At 31.1% G+C, this 25,658-nt stretch overlaps 1 protein-coding gene across 14 annotated transcripts in view; it reads left to right on the forward strand.

Moving 5' to 3' along the window:
* The window catches only part of LOC129805831 (PRL-1 phosphatase), a 50,565-nt gene extending 28,282 nt beyond the window's left edge, over nt 1–22,283 (forward strand). For 2 of the 14 annotated variants that reach the window (XM_055854022.1, XM_055854027.1), the window contains exons 2-7: nt 4,960–5,467; nt 8,859–8,909; nt 9,251–9,716; nt 14,538–14,704; nt 14,873–15,004; nt 19,836–22,283. In XM_055854022.1, the coding sequence (XP_055709997.1) occupies nt 9,597–9,716; nt 14,538–14,704; nt 14,873–15,004; nt 19,836–19,947 (531 nt within the window). In that variant the 5' untranslated portion in view covers nt 4,960–5,467; nt 8,859–8,909; nt 9,251–9,596 and the 3' untranslated portion in view covers nt 19,948–22,283. Of the gene's footprint in view, nt 1–4,390; nt 4,851–4,959; nt 5,468–8,858; nt 9,717–14,537; nt 14,705–14,872; nt 15,005–19,835 lie in introns of those variants that run through there. The other 12 variants (XM_055854032.1, XM_055854035.1, XM_055854028.1 and 9 more) reach the window with 11 other exon arrangements.
* The last annotated feature ends 3,375 nt before the right edge of the window (nt 22,284–25,658 follow it).

Below are 25,658 nucleotides of genomic sequence, written 5' to 3' on the forward strand. Positions count from 1 at the left end.
TGGATAGAGATGTGGGTTTTAGTCTCAATGTTAATTGAGTGACCGAAACGTTGTATATAGTTTCTCGTATGCAGAGAGGAATAAGACGAGTCATAAAAGTCACTTGTTGTCAGTGTTTTCTCTCAATTGGACTGCATAAGAAACTTTCACAAACTTCTGGTCAATTCTCTTTAAGAAAATAATAAAAAGATAACATTCAAAAGATAACTATCAGGCAAGTGTCTGTTTTTGAGGGACAAACTACAAAAAGATTAAGTGGAATTCTTGTTTTTTGTTTTGTTTATTTGGAAAGAAGGCCTTACAATTTTGTAGTGATAATTTAAAGAGGAAAAAATAGTATCCGGATACATTGTTTTCAGTGCAAACGAAGCATTGTAGTTTTCTGGCAAATTATACAAGAATTAACTGAAATTAGTGACTTTCTCTGATACTTTCAGATACATAGTAAATTAATTTATTAGAGCAATTTGTATGAAATGCCATATAAATAAGGTGGGCTTAATAGCGAGTGCGCATAAAGAGGACGATATACCCTTGCGTATTTTTGTTATTATTTTAAAAGTCATTTTGGATATTCTTGGCTTCTGTTTAAGTCGCAAAAGCACCATTAGTGATGGATTTTTTTTTTACTTCTGTAGCTTAAAGTGTTGTGCCAAAAATGCCACAAGTTCAGAGTAAAGAGATTCAAGATATTTTTCGGTGGAAAAGGATGGCAGGAAAATATGTTTAGAGTCGCACAAGTGACACACAGATAAAAAAAAAGGGGTGACCAAGTGACAGACACTTTGTGGAGTGCTCGAACACATGATTTCGATGTCATACTCTTAAAATTGATTTCGCATTATTTGTTTGATTGAATAAAGGTGTCTAACGGTTTCACTGCATATTTTGTACTAGGTTTTTACCGGGGTCCTTAGGAATTCCGTATTTAGATAGGGCATTTTCTGTATGATTCTGAGGTTCCAGGTCCGAAACTGGTCAGTCTTAGATTAATCCAGCGTTATGAGTCTCATCTCAAATTTAATACAACGATTTTATCTTGTGCAATGCTCTAAAAGTAATGCTCTAGGCACAATTACAACTTAGGGCAGAATCACATTGACAATAAAATGCTCGCCGTAGCCTCACCGTATTTCTTTAATTTACGAATTTTCATTGCAATTCTTACGCAAATTTTCCATTACCGTATTACCTTATCTCATACTTGGTGGCACTAGGTGAAAATAATATAAGAAAATTGAAGTAATAAAACGAAAATTCGATAAACGACGAGCAAAAAAACTAAGAAAAATTAATCGTAGTTTTTTTGCTCACAGTTTATCGAATTTTCGTTTTATTTCTTCAATTTTCTTGCATTATTTTCACCCAGTGCCACTGAGTATGGAATAAGGTAATACGGTAATGGAAAATTTGCATAAGAATTGCAGTGAAAATGCGTAAATTAACGAAATACGGTGAACATTTTACTGTCAATGTGATTCTGCCCTTAAGCAGTGAAACGACTTAATGATCAGATTACATTTCCATCAGTTTCTCACTAATCTGCCTATCGGCGTTAGTCGTAAATGTGTCTAAGGCAGGGCATGACGTTTCCTATGTTTCTCATATGTTTCTAGCGTGCCGAAAAAACTTTTGAGTTTATTAGCTGTTTTTTGTCATTGTAGAATGAATTAGCAAATAATACAAATACAAAATAAAAACCAATTTAATATAGAATAAGCAACCGAAAATCCCAAATTGGCAACCTACATAGTTTCGGAGATATCTAGTGAAATTTGTACGAAAACGAGAATAAAATTACACTAAAACTGGTCGCATTTTTTAGAGCTAATGTTACCAAAGCATGAGACATTACAGAACCAAAATTCTTAAAATTTGCTTATAGCGATTCATAAATCACAAGAAAATCTATCCAACAAAGAGAATAAGTAAAATTTCGTCTTTAGCTGAAAACAATTTATAAATTATCTAACTTTGTGCAAAATAGAATATTTTGCTAAGCAAAAAATTTTTGTTCTGAAAAATATTAGTTTTTAAATTAATCTTATTTAGAAAGTTTTATTTTATAGGGTTCTTTTCATAACATTATTTTGGTTAAAACTACATTAGAATTTACCAAGGCTTTAAATAAATCCAGGTTTATCCAAATTTGGTGATAAACATATGTGTTCCACATAGACACATGAACAAATTTGCCATGAAATAACACGAAAAGAAATTTTTCAATGTTATTAGCCTGCACTACTCTGAAAAAAGTTTTGTTATGAAAAAAATCATGTTTTTCGGTTTATTTAAAAAAAAGGTTCTAGAATGATTTTCATGTTCGAAAAACGTTTCAATATCGAATTTTCGAAGGTTAAAGTTAAACCACATTGGAGAGTCTATGAGGCCATTTACATCGTCGCATTAGATTGAGATTTGTTTAATTTTTCTTGATATAAACGGCAAATCCAATACGACCCCTCGTATTGAATTGGATTGGATTCAAATTGTCCCAATTGTCCCAAAAATTTTCGGAGCGCGCGAAGAGAAATTCGGAGTTGCATTTGACGTTAAACTAACCTCACTTTGTGTTGTTTTGTCGCACAAAAATAAAATTTTCAGGACTTTATTTGTGTATTATGCGAGGGTATGGGCGACGACAAGTTTAAAATAGAATCTGTACTGCATTCTTCTATATTTCGATAGATACTTTTAAAGACACTTGATGTTTCGTCGTGAAAAGAAAAACTAATTTACTGAAAGTAACTCGGGACATTTGTAATGCAGCTTAAAATTCTTCTTCTGATGGTTCATTTCTGAGCCCAAACCATACAGTATCGGTATCGGGATATGCCCAGCCCTCTAATCATGCCCCCTCGAAACCTCCTGTTTCGATAGCTCAAGAGTATGAAATATTCGAAGAAAAACAACTTCTGTTTTCACTTTCTTTTAAACTGTCTTTTCATCAAAAGGTATTTTATAATACTTATCACCACTAGACTTTGAATAGAAATATTTAATATCAACCAACAATCCGACTTAAAAATCGAAAATATCATTTTTAACCTCACAAAAATGGCATCCCGCTAAAAATCCAAATCAATCTCAACAGTACGATGTAAACAGACCAGATTGGATTCGGATTTTGGGACAATCCAATCTCAATCTAATGCGACGATGTAAATGGCCTCTATGTTTCAACAGATCTATTTAAATTTGGATTTTTTTTTAAAGATCTTGAAATTATCAACCCGGCTGCATCGGACTTAATCGGTATAATGAATCGATAATGTACCCGTAAATGATATATCTTTTTCGGACTTACTTTTTTTATTTGTCCGTGTTCTTGTTACTGATGCTGAAATATTCTATAATGTGCTTAATTAAATTGAGGAATCAATTTAATCGGTAGTGTAGTGAACCGGTATGCACCCAAAAAGCATATGATTGCATGAAGAAGTTTTTCTCATGAGTTCGAGTACTTCGTAAAGCTGGAACGTTAACCATCTCTTTGGATAAGTTACCAATTTGTACAAGGAAATACAATATCTCAGCGCCATTCGTAATGATCCCAGATTCGAATTAAGAGCTTCCCCGAAAACTTTTAGACGTGTCCCTAATGCCAGCTTCATGACCATGTCACATATAAGATTAATATTAAGATTAATACTTTCTGAACTGCGAGAATGCCAACAAAAGATAGCAAGTGTTTTATCTTGCCTCTCTCTTGTGTTTCGCTCGAAAACAGACCGAATCACAGTTGGCACGCATGGAAAATTGCTCGAATTGCCTGTAATACGATTCAGAAAGCACTTAATACGAACAGTAATATCTTACTCATCGTATTACTCCACTAGAGTGTACTCTTTCTAACACACGTGATAATCCTTTTGAAATTTTGAATACTGTATACGTCTCTCTCCGGCTTTTCTTAATATTAATATTAATCTTATATGTGACACCACGGTCAGACTGGAGGTTTAGCCCAGTTCCCGAAGGTCTCAAATCCTAAATAACAAGCGATTTTATTGATTTTTCAAAATCTATTGGATCATTTGCCCTTAATATCCAATTCTAAACAACAATTTCCTGAAAAATCGTGCTTGATAAGGAATTAGAGGAGTTAAGCCAGATAGCTAAGCCTTAAGTCTGAAACCCGTATAACCGTTTGGTTAAACAAGTAATTCTCATTTTAAGATACTCTCTTCATAGAGTCCGAGCAATAATAAATATACATTTAAAAGCCATTGGGTGAAAATTTACTTGAGATATTATACTTCTTGGAAGATGAGCAGAGAAAAAAAAGAAGAAGAAACAACTCAAGTTGAGTAATTTACTGTGGTCGTATGATAACGACAAATCCTCAAACACCCACTTAACTCTCATTTCTTAATTCTGTTTAGCGGATATTATTTATTATGTGTTTTGATTTTACAATAAACATCTCTTGGATTGCATGGGAGACCTCACCCAGTGAAGGGGGGAAGTTGTCAAAATTTTCATACAGATTATAGATAAGAGATGCTGACATTTTTTATCTTATCACTTTTGATGATTCCCATCTACGTGATTCAGCTTAATTAAGGCAGTTTAAATTCATCTGCATTTGAGAGGAGATGGCTCAATGTGAGACGTAGTCATTTAAGTTATTCTAATTTAAAGTTATTGCGTGTTTTATCAATTTAATCAAAGTCTATATGAGAATGTGCTAAGTTTTTTTTTGATTTTTCCTTCTATGACCTTATCATTGCGAGATGTCTGGTATTTGTGTCTACCATAAATAGTCTTATATGACGCAATTTAAATTTAATTTGATTTTAATCTTGTTAAGATGAAGATTTGTGGTAAAACTGAAAGTGTTTTCGTCTGTAAGAGAGACTCTTTTGTTTTGGAAAATTCTCGATAAATCCACCTCAAACCTACAATTTAAAAAAATACTGATAATATATTTTTTTTTATTTTTTCTTGTAATTGCAGTCAGTTCGAGTAGTCCCAACATCTATGGAGTTTCAATTAGATAGCGGCGAATACTGCCAGGCCCAGCACAAATAAAAAGGGAAAAGAGTAATTAAAAAAATAAACGTTCTGAAAAAATTAATAATTGTATAGTGGTATAACAAATTTATAAAGACAAAGAAATTAACGTGGTGTGAAGTGGAGCAACAAGGGTGTGATCCTGGTATTAGAGACACTTTCAGCCACAGATTTTTTTGTTTCAAAGTATAAGGTATATAGAAAAAAAAAGTGATAGTGTTGTTTTGTGTATTAATTGAGTGAAAGTCGTTTTGTTTATCAACCAAAACCTCCATAAATATGTCAAAGGAGTGAGAAAGTAAAAAAAAAAAGAAAAAGAAACAAGACGAAGCAAAAAAATTGGTGCATATCAGAGGATAAAAAAAAAACAAGGAGAACGCTTGTTCAACACCCCCGCCCCTAATTAAGAAGATTGAAGAAGAAGAAAAAATTCAAGAAGTCGTAACATTCGGTGAGTAAGCTTGCACTAAAAATAGTTATTTTCTTGGAAGAAACATTTAATTTTGTATTTTTGCGTGGTAGAAAAATTATTATTGATTGCAGATTGAAAAGCCAAGATATTGAGTGATAAAAAATCTATCTCATTATAGATTTTTTTTTTCTATTTTTGTGCTCAAAAAAAATTTAATTTGCTAATTGAAGAAAAAGTTATTAAATTTAAATAAACTTACATATGGCAAATATCCCGAATGATATACTCAACAAATGAGATTCTCCAAGTGTTTATTTTTGCAGAGAGAATATTGATATAACAATAAATTGCTCATTTAAAGATACAATCTCACGCCTCAAGTACACTTTGATTGGGACAGGGCTTTAATGTTTATTTCTTCTCCTAACTGTCAACAAAAATAAAAGTGTGAAAAATAGGAATTATGGGAAAAAATAATAAAATTACAGCTGTCCCTCGCACAGTAAACTCATAAAAGTCATTTGAAAAATACATTTTGAGAAGTTTAAACAAATGACCTTGAAATAACCCTGAAAGAATCATTTCAATGTCATTGGCAAATATCTAGGTGCTAAAATATATTTGCAAATTAAAGAAATCGCGTAATTTGCTTTCAAGTTATCACATTAAACTTATTTTTAGGGAAGAGTAATTGATGGATGACTGAACGAGAAACATACAATTAGATATTGTTTCCCAGTATATTATTAAAATGTGATGTGGAAAACGACATTCTACGTTCATAACGTATTACATGGGATTTTTACGAAGAATAAAATATTCCAGATATAAAATTTACGAGTATTACAGCAGATTAACTGATTAATGCAGTAATTCTTCAAAAATTTCCTTAATTCAATCCTTTCAAGGAGATTGACACTTAAGTGTATACTTCGAGAGAGAAAATCATAAAAAATTAAATAAATCAAAATTTTTGCGAAAAAAGTGTTGTGTTGCAGACACCAAATTGGCAGTAATGTAGGCTTAAAATCTTAAGGGTAACTCTCTGAAGAGTTTTCATTAATGCATCAATGCTATTTTGGCTGTATGGCAGAGAAAACACCTCAATTTGAGATATTTTCTCCGGAGTTAGTGTATCTAAGTATTTAATAAAATTGAAAGTTCAATTATACCAGAAACTCATACTGCAAAGGGCACATCGTACATGCATTTTCTTATCAAAATAGCGCAAAATAGTGTTCTAAGCACTTTATAGGGTAAGTGTGCCAAATTCCGGCCACTTTTTTTGTTCCTCAAATTTCGATGAATTTTAGTTTTTGCGTACTCAAGAGATCATACAATGCAAAAACATAACAAAAATATCGTTGCGACACACGATATAATGCGAAAAAGACACTGGAAAAATTCTTGGAAGGCACGGAACTTTAAGAATGAAGGTGGCCGAAATAGGCCATTAAAACTGTGTCTACATCTTTATTTGTTTTAAAATGGAATAAGAATGATTTGAGTGAAAATGAAGATGATAAACTGCGTATAAAGTCCCAAGCAACACTCCTTAAAAACAAAGAATAAAAAAATCAATTTGTAGTAAAAATATTACATTTCAAACTTGAGACTTTGGCGCTTGCACGCAACTATGCCGAAATTTGGCACCTTTGGCACAGTTACCCTAATCTAAAAAACAACAAAATTTTGTAAAATAATTCGTTTCATATAGAAAAGTAGGGGAGACTGGGGCAAAAAGTCACAAAACAGATATTTTATTTTTTTACAAGGTACTCGAGCGCTTTAAAAATTTCTAATTAGCGCAGTTTTATAGGAAATTTACCGCTCTACAACTTTGTGAAAGTAATTTTCCTTTATTTTGTAAGGAAATACGTTTATCGAGCCAATTTATAAAAGGTAATTTTGTGACTATTCTCAAAAATGCTGGGGCAAATAGTACCAGACATTGGGTATTATCATATTTTGATTCGCTTCATTACGGGCTTCCGTAAATTTGAAAAAAATACCTAAAGGACATATTTTCATAGAAAATTTATTCATCTATACCTTTGTAAAACACCTTTTCTCTACGAGAAAAATGAGAAAACGAGAAAAGCGGTTTTCAAGCTATTTTAGAAAAAAAAAACACACAAAAGACTGCAAATCGTTTGACCAATGCAAACAACAAGCGGGGAGACTTGGTAATGACGTTTCTTTTTGCCGGGAGACATCAGAAATTGCTTCGTTTTTTTGTTACTTTTTGCTCTGTACCTTTTGTTACTTTTTACCCCAAGTGGCCATTTTTAATAGATAGAGGATTCGTATTCAATAAATCCAAATTATTTAGAAAATATTCACCAGTGCATCAATTTTAGAAAATAAGTAGGTAATAATTGATATCTTCTGCACGGAAAATATTTCAAAAATAGGACTAAAAATTTCAATATTTTTTATTTTCTAAATTCTTTGTTCGAATTCTTAGAAACTTACGACATTGAAGGTCTATGGAGGCTATCTGTAGAAAAAAAAATGAGCCGCTATCTTTTTTACCTTGGAAGATATTGAATTTTTCGATTTGTGACTTTTTGCCCCAGTCTCCCTCCCCTATTTACTGCAATATCTAAATACTAAATCTTTTCTGTCCGTGTTTCTTTTCTCATCGTTTTCGAAAAGAAAGGAAGAAAATTTTTTAATCAATTTTAGTATCAGTCATTATTGAAAAAATATCAAGAAAGTTTCTCGTGACCTAAAGGGGATTTGAACCCAAGACACATGCATCGTAGAGGTAGCGCTCAATTAGTTAACACATTTTGTGTGCAATTAATTACATTAAAATAATAACTTGAACAATAAACAATAAGTAATTCCACCGTTAATGATGAAGTAAATTATCCAACAAAAAACGTCACTTCATTTCTTTATTTTAAGTACACATTTCTTTGTTTATCGTCTGTTAAATCGTTTTTTGTTTTTAAGAAAGGAAATGTAATTAAAAATGCAATAAAATAAAAACAAAAGCAAACAGTTAAATTCACAAACGGCGTTTAAAAAAAAGGATTACATTTTAAATGGTTTCAATAAATTGCCTTATTTTTTGTTACTAGTGCTAAACTTGAAACTCTAATTTGAACTAGAAAAGCTTAATTCCCTGATTCATTTTTACAATACTATAATAACGTTTTGAGTATAAGAGAGTATATTGGATTTTTCAATCTGCAAAGCATCATGTAAATAAATCTACTTCTTAAGCCGCAGAAACAATAAACTTTTGTTGTTCCACAAATTGAAGAAGAAATTAGCACTAATATATATTTTTTTTGGCAATGTCTTTCTATTTTGAGAAAGAAGGTCGCTAAATTTATGTGTCTAATTTCTTTTCAAATCTTGTTTTCACCAATTTAATGTATTTTTTTCCTCTGTTTTTTTCCCCTTTTTCTCTGTGAAGGTTTACGGAATCAAGCGTACTTCTTGGATTAAAATGCGGTATATATTTTTGGTAAAGAGCGATTGAGAGAGAAAAATTCAATTGAAGAGAAAACATAAATAGGTTTGCTAGAAGGCATTTTTTTCTGCGAAGTGTGTAAAAAGATTAGAATTGAGAATTGCTAAAATAATTCAAATTTAAAACAATCATATAGTTTTTCCTTCTCAATTTCTTTTTTCTTTTTGTAATTGTGTATTGTGATAAGTTTATTTTTTCAACTGGTTTCATTTCCCTTTTCTCATACATATACACATATTTTTTTTAATCTCTCTAAATATGTTTTTTCTCATTTAATTTTTTCTTTTTATTTAAAATAAAATAAATTACACACAAGGATTTATAATTTTTTTTAGATAGACAATTTTTTTTTAATGACGTCCTATTAAATTGCAAAGGAAAAGATAAGAACATCACATTTTTTAAACGGAAAGGAAGAGGTTTAAAGTGTTAGAAGTGTTTTTTAACAAATTATTTCTCAAAAAAAAAAAACACAGTAAAGAAGAATTATTGTGAAAACAGAAAACCAAAAGATATATAAAGTTTTGCTGAGAATCGTAAAGTAACAGAGAAAATAAAAGTTTAAATTTTTGAGGAAATTTTTTTTCCAAAAGAGTGTCTTTGAGGGAAAGTAAACTAAAAGCGCAAGAGACACCAAAAAAAAAAACAAATTTTTGGTAATTTTCCTGGAGTTACGGTGGAATGAGCAGCATCATGCGTCAGAAGGATATTCGACCAGCACCAGCCCGGATTGAGTTCAAGGGCATGAAATTCTTGATCACTGATCGGCCATCGGATCTCACAATCCACTCCTATATTCTTGTAAGTATTTGTATAATATATAATATCGGAAAAACATTTTCTCTTAACTATATAACATCATGGTATTATTTCTCATGACATTGTGATGTTAGTTTATTGCCTGTGGTCTGCGTGAGAAAATGTGTTTTGGTGCCAAATTGGCGGTAAAACTCATTCATTTTCGCTGTATATTTAAGTTTTAGCATTTTTTTTTCTCTTTTGCCTGTATTAATGGACATTCTTAATAAGTCGATGGTACAATTATACTAAATATCTTCCGATGAATTGATAATTGTGAGCAATTTGTTCTATCTCAATTGGAAATAATCGGTGTTCTGAGAAACGATAAAAGTGTTTCTCTTTGTGAAATCACAAGATGTTTATTTTCAATTGGATTTCTTGCAAAATTAGTCATTTGACTTTAATCGAAAAGTTTTTGCAGGCTCTAGGAGATAATTTTTGATTTTAATGACACCGCACAAACAGTTTTGAAAGTCCCATTAGAAATTCTTTAGAGGGAAATAAAGAAAGAGATTAATTTCAGTGAAAAGAAAATTCTAGGTGTATTTTTTGGTGGCATTGCTTATTTTTCGTATTCAATATGGGAATTTTACCTGAACTGTATAGTGGAATTCTGTAACAATATGACAATGTCATATGACATTTTCATGGTAGATTTGGGAGTATGACATTATTAAGGCTCAATGAACATAGAATGGCCATTGCAAGGAGCGCTATAAAGCTCTTACACTCAGTCCCCGCTTTAAGTCCTTCGGGATTATGCACCTGACGGAATTATTCACATACAATTCTGCAATTTTGCCTACCCTTAGGAGTCAATTTATGAAATCATTTTTGAAATACGCCTGAATGTATACTATGTAGCAACGCGGGAAATTTGAAAACATTTTGCTACATTTTCAGAATAAAACTTTAATTTCTTTTATTAAGGTAAATTTTTTAAATATTCTAACCATTTATTGAAGAACTCTGACCAAAAAGTACTGTGTGTTAAGACATTTCTACTAAACAGTTGAATCTTTTTGTTTGAACTACTTTTACTCCGCGCGAAATTCGTTCTACGGCCGATCTATTCAAAAGAAAGCCCCTGCGGGTATGCAAATTTTTTCGATGCACAATGCCATTTCGCGCGTTTTTTCGGTCCCGAAAATGTGCATAATCCCGGGACTGAGTGTAGTAACTAATATAGGGTAAATGTGCCAAATTTCGGCATAGTTGCAAATAAGCACGTAAGTTCCAAGTTTGAAATACAATATTTTAAATACATATTGAAATTTCTTGTTACTTCCTTTTCGAGAGGGTTGTATGGAACCTGAATATATAGTTTATCATCTTTGTTTTCTTTAAATCAGTTCCTAAAATATTAAAAATAATAAATATATAAACATTGCTTTGGGTAGTATTCCGGCCACTTTGAGTGTAATACCGGCCACCTTGTTTGTGATCACCTTTTGTGAAACAACGGATAGAAAATTTCAAAACGTCATACGGAACGAGTATAATATTTGGTTTAATTCGTTTATATGACCCACAAGCCCTGAAATCTTCCGTGCAGATTCCCGTAGCAGGCAGATGCCCTTCATGAACTCTTCCGAGGCCTTTTCCACATCATCTTTTTCATGGAGCCGATGCTTTTTTTTCTATGGGCATTGTAGAACTCAGAAATTGAAAAAAAAATAAAACGAATTAGAAATTTATGAAAGCAGAACATGTTGCCGAAATAGGCAACATTACCTCACCGGAGAGACGCCCACAAAGTATCTACTTTTTTACGCGAAATACAGGATCCAGTTGGGAAATTTTACCCTAAATTTAAAGATTGATTCACTATCAACTTAAACAGAAAGAATGAAAACTAATTAATTTTCATGAAAAACATCGAAGGAAAATTATTTGCACTTCACCACAAACTACCTACTAGACTGCTAGAAACACAAGTGATCTGTCACATTTTTTGTAAGACTCTTTCCACACTGAGTTTCTACAACACAATTTATATTCAAATTATACCTAAAATTTAACGATTTTTGTGTTAATAAGGTAAAGTGCCCTCGCTCGATCGGTTCCTCATCTCGACCGATAGATTTATTTATTCAATTTATTTATATTTGCTATAATATTTTGCGTATGATTTAACATTAATAGGTCAATTATTCCATAAATAATAAAACGAACCAGTGACAAATTCATTGAAATTGACAAAATTGGCCATCAAACATTCAAAAATTGACCCACTGGTCGAATCGAGGAACCCGGTCCAGTGAGGGTACTTTACCTTACATCCCAAAATGAATAAATATTAAAAAAAAAGTAAATTCATTGACTATTCGAAGATTAAATCCATAATTGTAATTCATTTAATTACTTGGCCGAAATTACACTCAAAGTGGCCGAAATATAAATCTGGCCGACATTTGGCACACTTACCCTAAACCGAATTTTCGTTTATTTCTTCCAAATTTACCATATAAAAATTTGACATTTGTCATATGACATTGTCATACTTTTAGAATATCCCTACTGATCATCTAAGATCACACTATCCCATGAGGGAATTTGCAAATTTATTCTTATTTAATAGCATTAAAATTAGCAAAAAATAACTGCCAAGAATTAGGCCCCGCCCCTTTTTAAATTGGTGATAAAAATGGATTGAAATTGTCTTATTTCTAATAATATAAGACTGTAATTTAACTACCCCACAATCTAAGGATTGATTACTTCCTCATAAAATATGCGAGCAATTTAAAAATTGTACTGCGTTTCAAGAACATTTACAACGAATGGGCGTGATTTCCAAGGGGCGTGGCATATGGAAAAGTTCTATTTAAATTGCACTTTTGTAAAGTAACCCTCTAATTTCCACCACGTGTCAAGGCACGTATAAAAATTACATTTACTGCATTTTTATTTACACTTTCCATCAGAAGAAATGGTAATAAGACTCTGATAAAGTGCACTAAAGTAATTTTGAATAAATATGTGTGTTTGAATGAGTGTGGGTGAATGTGTGTGTGTGTGTTGTTTTTTATTCCTGAGTGGATAATTAGCAATAAGAGATTATTTTACATCCCTTTGTCATTAACACTTAAAATCTGACAGAAAAAAATGTTTTATAGTTTTTTTTTTCATTATTTCTTACATAAATAAAAGTTATTTAGGGTAAATTAAGCTAATTCAAAACCTGCTCCAAATGGAAATTTTTCGCTATTCCAAATGGAAACTTCATTCTTTTCATGGTATATACAGTACTAAATTTTTATTTTTATATACTTTCTATAGGGTAAGTGTGCCAAATTTCGGCCACCTTTTTTGTTCCTCGAATTGCCATGAACTTTTAGATTTTACGTACTCTAGAGATTATACAATGCAAAAGAATAACAAAAAATGTAGCTTCGACAAACGAGATGACGTGAAAAAGATATTGGAAGAATTCCCGAAGGGCAAAGAACTATGAGAATAAAGGTGGCCGAAATAGAGTACCAAAGCTATGTCTATATTTTTATTCATTTTAAATTGTATTAAGTATGATTTTAGAGTAAATAAAAACGGTAAACTCTTTACAAGGTTCCAAGCAACACTCTTTCAGAAGAAAGAATAAAAAAAATCAATTTTTATTTAAAATATTACATTTCAAACTTGAGACTTTGACGCTTGCATGCAACTATGCCGAAATTTGGCACACTTACCCTACCACAGTTTTATTATTTAGTTAATTTTGCCCCAAATAAAGCGAAAATCCATTCATATTCACAAATTTTAGTTTGTTAATTTCTTAGAAAAATTAAAAGTTTATCTTTTAACCATCGAATTTTTCATCGATCGACCATGTTTTTCAATGAAAAACACAATAAAGTGACTGTTGTTTTTTTGTTTTGTTTAACATTTAATGTGATATTTCCGGCTAATTTTACTTAAATTAAGTGTTAATCTTTATTGTTAACGGTACGTGAAATTTTCAAATGAAATAATTACCTATTTCCTTAACAGAAAGGGTTTTTCTGAACTCTCTGCAAATGCTTCAATAGGAAACCCCGGAAATATGTTTTTTTTTTTGGAGAGCTTTTCTTAATGTTTTAGATGAGAAAGGAGAAAAGACGAGGAATAAGAACAAATCCTTCACTTAGGAGGAACTCAACAAGGTTTTGGAAGCCTTTCGTCGCGGTTTCACTTACACTGTCTCCAATTAGAAAACCTCCCTTGTCTCCATTTGGATTAATATGTTTCCAATAGAAGCAATTTACACTTGCGTATATTTCTTGTATTTACGAAGTTTTCAAATTATATCTAAAGAATTTTCACTAAACAGTAACATTCTAAAAGAGTCAAGGAGCAAATTTATGTAATTTTCTTCAGAAAAAATATGAACTTAATGTGTTAAATTTTCTGTCAAATTTAAAGCGTCTGGAAATGGTTTTGAATTACGAATTACCCTGTTTTATTTTTAATCCGAACTGAGACCAGTATTACCGTAATAATTTAGTATTTACCTCTATAAATCAATTGTAGAGCTAATAGTAAAGTCCAGTTCCACTTAAAAAAGGAGAAAATATGCCTTATTTCAAAGGTGCCTTAGTTGAAAGGTGCCCTACTTTCCCCTACTGTTTTTCTCCAGAAGAGTTTAACTCCTTTTTAAAAGCAATAATAAATGTTTGCAAATCACTTTCCCTATTAAGAATAAAAACAACATACAATATTATCACATAAAAAATCTTTTAAGATGTTATGCGAGGTCAAAAATTTTATGTAGCACGAAAAATATCCTTGAGAAAAATTAATGATGTGTCTCATTGTGCTGTGTTTTTTTTTTCCATATTGCAGGAACTGAAGAAACACGATGTGAGCACTGTGGTGAGAGTATGTGAGCCATCGTATAAGATTGACGAGCTCAAGACACAGGGCATTGTGGTTCGTGATTTGGCCTTTGAAGATGGAACATTCCCACCACAGAATGTCGTGGATGAGTGGTTCGAAATTCTCAGACAGAAGTACGTGAGCTTTTATTCCTTTTTTATTATTTTTCTTTCGGGTGTGACAGGGGATTAGGGAAAAAGGCGGGAGGAGGAGGATGAGGAAGGGTGCAGAAAAATTGTCTGGAAAAGTGATGCAAAGTAACTTAATGGTATTTTTCTTTTGGATAATTCTCTTCCCAAAAGGTACCAAGAGAATCCCGAAGCATGCGTCGCTGTGCATTGTGTGGCTGGACTCGGAAGGGCTCCGGTGCTTGTGGCTCTGGCATTGATTGAATTGGGTCTCAAATATGAAGCAGCTGTTGAATTGATTCGAGAGTGAGTATTATTTATTTAAAATTTAAGAAGATATTTTGGTGAAGTCTCTAGAAAGGAGAGGGCACTAAATGGTAAAAAAATTCGGAACGTATTTGTTCCAAAAATTAGCTCGTCCACGGACACCATAATTTTTGGCATAATCTTGTTCATTTTACTAGACTCAAAAAGATACCCAATATTAGTAATGAATTTGTTCCAAAATGTAGCTCGTTCACGGACACCGAAAATTTTTGGAAAAAATATGTTACGGGTTACGGTTAAAATATGTTATAAAACGGGTTCAAAAGAAAACTTTAACAAAATTGTAACTGCATTTCATAACAAAACTATAAAGAAAACTTTTAGGAACAAAAAAATGTCTTTTCTAGGTGCAAATCGATTCCAAAAAAATTTGTTCCAATATTATTGTCAGTGTCCAAAAGTTTTTACCGTGTATCATGGTTTATGGTTGGCTTTCGGATTCATCTGGGTCCATATAGCCAAATCTCGGAATATTGAATACGTTCCACAATCGAGACGTTCCCGTGGAACTTAGGCTGTGATACGAATTACTGAAAATTGAATATAGTTCCGTAATAATTGGTTGCGAATGAAAATCTTTCGAACAGCAGCTCTACTTATACGGGCTTCAGACTTAAAGCTTAGCCAAATGGCTCAACTGCTCTATTTTTTTTATCAACCACGATTTTTTTTTTAGATAAATTTAACCTAGGATTGGATTATTAAAGATAAATGACCTATTAGGCTCTCAAAAATCAATGAAATTGCTCGCCATTTAGGATGTTAAGATCTTTGGGAACTAGGCTAAGCCTTTAGTATTAAGACCGCTTTAGGGCCCCAAATAGGCTCAGACACTGAAAGAAATCCGAAAAAGTTAAAATAACATTCCGGAAATGTTAATTTTACCCTGCAGTATTTATACGAAATCGGTGTAAATATTACCCTTTTTAGGTGTATTGGGGGTTAAAGTTATCCTTTTTCATGTTAATTTTACTCTTAAAAACGGTGTAAAATTAACATTAAAAAATGTTGACATATTTTTACACCTAAAAAGTGTTAAAGTTGTGTGGAAAAAAAGTTAGTCGCAACCTCTTTTTTTCTCCGTGGATTGACTCTCGAGCATATTTGTGGAGCTCAGAGGCAAAATGACACATATCCTATGGTTAAAGCATAGGATATGTGTCATTTTGCCTCTGAGCTCCACATTTAGCCTGTAAAATTTGGCAGTAAAAATTTATCCTTAAACTGTTATACACAGGACTTTGTATCATCAGAAGGTCCTTTGCATAAAGCGGATCACAGAATTACGAATATCTAGCTTAACATGGTTGAATTTGCTTCAGCCACCTTCGTCTAAGATTGTCCCGTCCCGAAATTGACGAACCCTGTTAATGGTTTGCAATGCTTTTCTGGGATTTTTTTTCTTTCGGTCACTGCTGAATATGATCATACCACCAAAGCTGATATTTTTCAATGGGAAGAAGCAGAACCCAGCAATGTTTCTCACTAGATCACTGATTTACGAGTAATTCCATTAATTATTCGAAAAACCCTTATCTCGGCCTCTTTCTCTCTCGATCTAAATTAGTAAGGAACATAAGGACATAATCTTACGGTACAAAAAATCAGTCATCCGAAGCTTCAAAGCCCTCCCCTAATTCGCATAATTTGGTTATCTTTTGGTGATGCTGGACTCAAATGACCTACCAAAATTGAAGCTGACTTGTCTAATTAACTTTTTAAGGTACCGGTACACTTTAGATTAGGGAAATTTTATGATATCAAAATTTAGGTTAGGGTAAGTGTACCAAATTTCGGCCAGCTTGCAATTCCGGCCATTTTTTTGTTTCTCGAATATCCATGAATTTTTAATTTTTGCATACTCTAGAGATTATACAATTCAAAAAATGTCACTTCGGCAAACGAGATGATGTAAAAAAGACAGTGGAACAATTCCGGAAGGGCAAGGAACTATGAAAATGAGTTTGGCCGAAATAGACCACCAAAACTTTGTCTACATTTTTGTTCATTTTAAAATGTATTAATGATTTTAGAGAAAATAAAGACGATAAACTGTCTAAAAGGTTCTAAGCAACACTCCTTAAGAAGAAATAATTTAAAAAAATCAATTTGTATTAAAAATATTTATATTTCAAATTTGAAACTTTGGCGCTTGCATGCAACTATGCCTAAATTTGGCACACTTAACCGAAGTATGCCAAATTTCGGCATAATTGCAAATAAGCACCAAAGTGCTGAGTTTGAAATGTAATATTTTTAATACTTATTAAAATATTTTGTCATTTGGTTTTGGGTTGGGTTGTTTGGAAACTTGAAAAGTAGTTTATTGTTCTTGTTTTCTTTAAATAAGTCCCTAAAATATTAAAAAAAAATAATGATAATAAAAAGTATATACAAAGTCCGGCCATTTTGAGTGGAACATCGGCCACCTTGTTTGTGACCACCTTATGTAAAACAAGAGATAGAAAATTTCTAAACTTTCGGATATGATCCAAAAGCCCTGAGATCTTCTGTATAATTTATCCTGAAGATTTAGAGTTAACTGCCACCCCAAAACTAAATGTATGCGCAGATTCCCGTAGCGATTTGACCTTCCTGAACTCTTCCAAACTGTTTTCCACATCATCTTTTTTATAAAGACGATGCTTTTTGTTTCTATGGGCATTTTACAACCCAGAAATTGTAAGAGAACAAAAATAAATAAACAAGGACTACACAGCCTGAGAAAAAGCATTTCCACCGTTTGGCTTTGGAGGCTGGTCGTCAACGCTAAGACGGCGGCGGACGCTTGGTATGGGGGGCTAATGTAAAGGCACATGTTGGTAATAAAAATACATACATACATACATACATACATAAATAAGAAGTTTGGGAAAGTAAAAGATGTGGCCGAAATAGTAAACATTACCATTGTGTAGGGGAATTCTGTTACATTATGACAATGTCATATGACAAATTTAGAGTTTTTATGTGGTAAATTCGGCAAGATTATTTGTGTGACTCATATTAATCATTGAGAGATTCATAGACCTGCTTGGAATAGTCATTAACCCTTTAACGACGAGTGTTTTTACGGACTGAAAATCAACAATAAAAATTAAATTGAGAAACATAATCAATGATAAGTATTACATCTAACCTTGGAAAGTCCAAGAGAATCTAATTTGGTGTATTTTGTGCCTCTATGAACGACAGGGACAAAAATCACCCAAAAATTAAAGTAATTTTTCTAACAATATCAATGAATAATATTTTTCGCTTTAATGAAAAATATTACGTATGAGTATTGTAGTTTTTATTGACAAAAGGGTTTTGCTTAAAAAAAAAATTGGAAGTACAAAAAATAAATAAAAATCAATTATAAATTTGATAATTTAAACATTCACCATTTTTGAGCTTAAATATTTACTACATAGCAAATAGCTAGAGACTTGCAAAAAATATTGTAGATTCCTTCAACCTTCTACTTTACAATTATGTACAGACATAAGAAAAAAAAATACTTTAGGTAGTCAGGAAAAATTATTTTCTTTATGGGACACCGGTGTTCCAATCGTCCTTAAAGGGTTAACTACTCATCGGCCTTTAATGTTGCCCTGCTTCAGAATTTAACCACGAAGATTTGTCAGTTACTGGAGAGATGCTCGCACAATGTCTGTTTTATTCGAAATACGCGATCCAGCTGGGAAATTTAACTCGGAATCAAAAGAACGATTCGCTATTAACATAAGCAAAAACAATCTTTAATTAACACAAATCAATTTTCATGAAAAATCTCGAAGGAAAATTATTTGCACTTCACCACACACTACTACTAGACTACTAGCAACACAAGCGATCTGTCACATTTTTTGTAAGACTCTTTCCACACCGAAGTTTCTGTAACACAATTTTAATACAAATTATACCCATTCAAAAAAGGATAAATCTTTAAAAGAAAAAAAATCATTGAATATTCGAAGATTAAATCCATAATTTTAATTAACATCGTAATTAACATGGCCGAAGTTACATGCAAAATGGTCGAAATTGAAAGCTGATCGATATTTGGCACACTTACCCTACATTTTTTTTTAAAGCAGAGGTGTGCGCGATGAAACCGAATAAACGTCAAAATAAGTTTGTACAGGGTTTTGACCATTAACGTACAGGAGTCAATTGACGTTTGTTCGATTTCAGACGGTTCTTGCACACCTTTTTCTTAAAGATTTTGTACAGTAGACTCTCTCTCAATTGGGTATTTGGGGCAAAATGTCATTCAAATTATCGATAGATTTGTGTGTCAAAGTCATTGTAAATTCCACAAAGAGCGCTCAATTATAAAGAATCACGATAAAATAGGAAGAACTACAGCGAATTTGAGCGAATTAGCTTCATAAATTAAACGTGAAAATTGTCAACAAAATTTTTCGTCCGATTGAAAAAGAGCCGATTGAGCGAGAGTCTACTGTATTTAGTAGTTACACTCTTCTTCATTTCAACGTTCAAATTCAATTTAGTTCAATCCAATTTTGAGTGCGAAAGAAGGGGACAGACATGTCTAAAACGTTTGAGAAGGAAAGGGATGTGAATTTTGATTTCATGAATTTTACCTGATCTTAGAGGCCTACTGGAACTTATACAGAGTAATATTATTATTTTTATTGCTCAATAATTTTTCACAGCTAATTCTGTTTACACTATTTAAAATAAATTATTAAAACTGAAATTGGCGTTCAATGTTAGCCCTGTTGTGTACCTCCTATTCTTGGTCTAGGACGTATTTAGTGAGGTTTTTATCTGATTTTCTCTATTTATTTATTTTTTCCAGCAAACGTCGAGGTGCTATAAACTCCAAGCAGTTGTCCTACTTGGAAAAGTATAAGCCCAAATCTCGTCTCAAGCACAAGAATGGCCACAAGAATTCGTGCAGCGTGCAATAAATATCAGAAAAACCCACCAGGCAAAGTGTTCATTTTTTAAACTGATTATAACTTACTACTTTAACAAAAGAAGATGAAGTAAAAAAAAAAAGATAAAGAAGGGGAAAAAAGAATAATATGAGGAGGAAAAAAACCTATTTACCTAAAAGATTTAAAAAAAAGTGGATGGTCAAGGAAGGATATAAAATGAAAGTTTAAAAAAAATATGAGGATTCAACATTCAATATTTTGCCATTTTGGTTTTTTGTTTTTTGAGAAATTTTCATAAATTTCAATTTCTACACTTTTACTATTTCTTCTACTGCGAGAAAAAAAGGATAATTGTAAAGATAAAATTGTCTATATAAAAAAAAAGAAAACAAGAAATTGTAAAAAAAAACCTCCTAAAACACATTATTAAATACAAAAGTAAATAATAAAAAAAAGAAACAGACACGCCAGAAGAGCAGGAATATTTTTTAAAGCAAACTGTATTTCTTTATTGCAATTTAAAAAAAAATAAATAAATAAAAAAGATAAACTGTGCAAAAGATAAAAATATTTTCTACTCATTTTCAGTGCACTCAAGTGTTGCATCTAATGAAAACTTTTTTTTAAAAGGAAAACTTTCAGACAAAAAAAACAATCACTACACACCAAAATAGCTGAGAAAAAAATGAATGCATTTGTCAGATTAAAAAAAATAATAGTTTTTAAGAAAGTGAGAAAAAAAGAGAATTAAAAGGGAAAATTCTGTTGAAAATAAGAAAAAAAAATGTGGTCATTGCTTTTTTCTTTTTTGAAACATGTCGCCAATAATTCTATAACAAAATATGATTTAAAAAAAATATTTTTAAAAGAATATATCTCAATGCTACAAGATGAAAAAATATTATCAACTAAAAAAAAAACAAGAATAAATAAATTTAAGGTAAAGAATGAGAAAATATTTTTTTCAATGTGTTTTTTTTTTAAATGAATTTTTGAAAATAAGTATATAGTCAAAAAAAAGTGAAACCCTAAATAGAATAATTGCTATTTTTTATTATTTAAAAAAAAATGAATCCAAGCATAGGCGAGTTTTTAAATGCTATATATATTTCTTTTTACATAGGACACTATGAAATGATAAATAGAACAGGAAAAGAAAATAAAAGAAAACCAAAAAAAAAGGAACTACAATCACCAATTAGTTGAATTTCTACCGCAATACAAAGAAAAAAATAGGAAAGTTTCTTGGAATTGAATAAAATCTTTTCTAAGAAGCATAAAAACGGAAAATATTTCTATTTTTCCTTTCCGCAACTGCAGGGAAATTTTCAAAAAAGAAAATTATATTAAAAAAAATAAAAAAATAAAATAAAGTCCTGAATAATTTTGTATAATTTTGATCTCTAAAAATAAATTAATCTGTATGTGAAAATTTTCATTGAAAAGCCAGAAACCATTAAAAAAAAAAGCTTTTCTTTACTGAATAAATTGAGAAAAAAATTAATAATAAAAAATTGGTAATTTTTTCCCTGAAAAAAAAGGCCCAAAAAATTATAAATTTAAGAGAAAAAAATCGCTTCTTAACGATTTCAAGTGAAACAAAATTTTTAATTAAGTGCAGAAAAAAACTATTTGCTGATAATGAATTAATAAAAAAAATGTGGTTATATTGAACGACTTTTTATAATGACTAAGTGAAGAAAAAAAAATAAAAGGAAACTCTATTAAGAAGAAAATCTTTAAATAACAAAATAGTAAAGTGACTGACTGTATTGCTGTATTGTAAATTTGTTAGTCCAATTTTATTTATATATATATAAAAAAAAGAGGAAGAACGGAAATAAATAATGCAAGAGTTTAATGCGAAAGGAGAAAAAAAATTGCAACATCTAAAACAGAAATGGCGAATGAATTTTGTTTGGAAAGACGGAAAGGAAGAAAATATGATCACAATGAACACTATTTGCAATCTCAAAAACTCACTAAAGTGCTTTTTTTTGTGGGCTTTGTGGGTGTTTTTAAAAAATTATTACACATTTAAAAAGAAACATTTTCTAAAACGAGAGAGAAAAATATAAATCGATTTATTGAAAGAAATTCAGAAGAAAACCACCAAAGATAGTTCTATCTTTTGGTAACATTTTTTTTTTCTAATTTCTAATTTCATTTCGAGAAAGGAATAACTTCTAGTTCTTTACACAGACACACAAAAAGTCGCTTAGACCTTTTTTTTTGTGGAAAATGTACGCCGTCTTTCTTAACAATGAGTTTTTCTCTCATCATCCAAAAGAAAAACATGATAGGCAATTTTATGAATTATTGTAATAAAAATAAATACTAATAAATATATACCAAACCATGAAAAACTTTTCTAGTCTCAAATTTATTTGCCATGGGGAGATTTTGGTAGCAAAAATTGTGAAAATCATGATTTCTACAAATTTAATTCTAAAAGGTAAGAAAAGCTAGTGATAAGCCTAGATCAGCTTATTGTAGGTCAGATTCTTAACATAAGTCAACTCTTATTGCATGCAAATTCAATTTAGAACTAAAGATGAGAGATTATTACATAGCAATTTGGAATCAAAGTTCTGAGAAATTGCAATCGTCATATTTAATTTGAAATATCTAGGATTAGGGTAAAGTGGTACAAGTTGAACAGGGCTTTTTTTCTTGATAAATTTAGTACTTCATTTTTATTTGTATATTTTTAATGTTTTAGTTTTATAATTTGGTTCCTTGTGCTTAAAAACAAATTTTGTGCTGTATTTATCAAGAAAAAATCCATGTCCAACTTATACCGGCGAATTGTCCAACTTGTATCACTTTACCCTAAATGAACTGATACAAAGATGATAATGGAATATATACCAGAATGTCCTGTATAATTTTGCCCCAAAACTTGATCTTATCAGTTGCTCGGTAGCCGAGACAATTCAATTTATTTGTTTTGGTACTTGATTTTTGACCGTAGCGGGCATTTTGTCCATATAACGAACTACGACAATATTAAAGAATGATTGAATTTTGTAAAAGCATACTTTACGGTGGTATCACACTAGGATTTTCACTATTTAATTTTAAATTCATTTGAGCCAATTGAGCATTATAAGATTTCTAGGATTTACATGAAAATTATCACAGTCAGGACACATTTTACAAGAAATTTGCTCAATATTAAATAGATTAGAGTAGACGCTGGTAATACCAAAACGCTCCTAATATCGACCAAGCGATGCTTGTAATAACGACTTCTCCCTCAATTGATGGATTAAATAAAAAATATTTTTTTTATATGAACTTTAATTATTATATGATTGCTTAATTACACTGTGCAACAATTTCAAACTTTTTTTTTGTCGCCGGGTTCTCATGCTACTTTTTCTATTGCTAGGGTCAAATGATTTACGAAAATACTTATCATTTTGATTTCATTTGGATTTTACGACTGGTATTTACGAAAAACGGTTTTTTCCGTTTTTTGATACTTGGGTGCCTATATCTCCGAATCTACTGAACCGATTTATTTCTCACTAAGGAATAATTTGTTCTCCTTTAGATGCCCGATAAATCCTCTGAACAGATGAAGTTCGTACAACCGACACCAGGGGCGCTGTAGTCCCATAAATGTCAGAAAACATGTAAAAATCGAAATTTGTAGCAACTTTGATCAAGAATATCTCGAAAACTAAAACTGTTCTTAACAATCTTATTTATGGGTTTGATAGAGAATTTTATTAGCTACATTTTTGTTCATATACAACTTTTTGCTCAGATTATTTTTTAGCCTCGAAATAGAGGTTCAAACGAAAAATGAGCACCCAGCCAACTAGAGAAAACCCTCATTATTTCACACATTTTGACTTTTTCTTTTCAAGTTGAGGTAAATCCAGGATATTTTCATACTTTTTCTAAATTGCATAAGTTTAATAAATATATACATATTTTTTCTTTTACATCGGAAAATTTCTTAGCCCAAGATACACAGTCTCAAAGATGGCGTGACGCGCTTCATATTTCACTTGTGATTTTTGACAAAAATTTTAAAGTGCTCTATTTCGGGAAGAGGCCAAGATATTTTTTGCTATTTTTTTTTTAAATCTGACATGTAATTTTATTCTCTTTAAAGGCGTCTCCAAACTTTCCCCTATCATTGTAGGAAGCAACGTCAAAATAAAAAAAAGGCAATTTGTTTATGAAAATTGATTCTAGTGTATAGACACCATAAATCGACATACTTTTGATTTTTTTTAAATTAAAAAGTATATTATTAACATAAAAAACTACATTCCCTCAAAGAAAGAGGGTCCACTTTTTTGTTGAACTACTTAATTTTTTTTTTTTGGAAATTCCCCAAAACAATTGAGTAGTTAAACTCAAAAATGGATAGACTTCTTTTCAGGGAGTATAGCACCACAATAGTATTTACCAAAAGGAAAAATATTGAAACTTTCGGATTTGGTATTTAAAAGAAAAAAAAGTTCAAATTTTTTTTTTGGTAAAAACAAAAGTTTTTCACATTTTTAGTACATATACGCTATTTTTTTTAAAAATGTTTTAGACTTTGATCACTTTACTTTTCGAAAAAAATACAGTACGACTCCAATAGAGTCAACACATGTCATGTCTGCAATATTCTAAGTTATTTTTCTTGTTGAAGTTACTATTTCACTCATTCAAAATTGACTCAGATTGTTACTCGACAAAAGTAGTTTAAAAGTTTGACATTAAATTTGAAATTTTACATATTTTTCACTGTGTTTGAAATTTTTAGGAATTAATACTATCAGAGTCGTACTGGACTTTTTATTTATATATTTCGCAATAAAAGTCTAAAACATTTTCAAAATAGAGTATATGTGCCAAATATATGTTAAAGTTTTGTTTTTGACAAAAAAAAATTTTTTGGACTCTTTTTTTTAAATACCAAATCCAAAATTTTTATTATTTTGGCTGTGTATCTCGAGTTAGGATTTTTTTTTAGCCAAGAAAAAAAAATATGTGTACATTTTTTTCATGTATTTTCACAAATATTTAAGACTATGAATTTTCCATCTGCTTGTCTCTCTCTCTGTGGATTGCCCCAGTTATATGTATATTCCTTTTTTCCAACTTATTATCACTCTGTAGTTTAAATAGTAAGAGATATCAACTTTCGATCTTCGATGATCCCCAAAAATAAACATTATCTAAAAATGTTTTTTCCCCTTTTCCCCTCCATCCTCTCTAAAATTATATTTTTTCGGTTTTTCTCAAAAATTATCTAAGCTTTTTCAATGGTTTTCACATATGTTTTAGAGGTAGTTCAGGTGAACATTTTGTCTAAACTTACCTATGAGCAGAAAATTCGTCATTTTGAAGTTCAAGGTCAATCAATTTTAATCAATTTATTAAAAAAAAAAAACAGGATACAAACCTCTTAAAAATGCCTGACAAATAAACAAGTAAAATGTTTAAATGAAAATTTACATAAAGAAAGAACAAAGGATTAAAAAGCTCTTTTTTATTGATTTTTTATTTCAATTTATTTTAAAATCTTTTAGAACCTCTTAATTTTCGGTCATGACTAGTTTTTTTTTCAATGATCAGCTTCCATATATAATCTCCCATCATTGTCATACTGCATTTTCCCTGATACCGCTTTTCGATGACCTGCATGTCCTGATGGAACTTCTCACCTTGCTCTTCCGAAAACCGTCCAAGATTTTCCTTGAAAGTGCCAAGGTGAGAGTTCAGGACAT

Source organism: Phlebotomus papatasi, chromosome 3, assembly GCF_024763615.1.
Source record: "Phlebotomus papatasi isolate M1 chromosome 3, Ppap_2.1, whole genome shotgun sequence".
NCBI classification, from domain to species: domain Eukaryota; kingdom Metazoa; phylum Arthropoda; class Insecta; order Diptera; family Psychodidae; genus Phlebotomus; species Phlebotomus papatasi.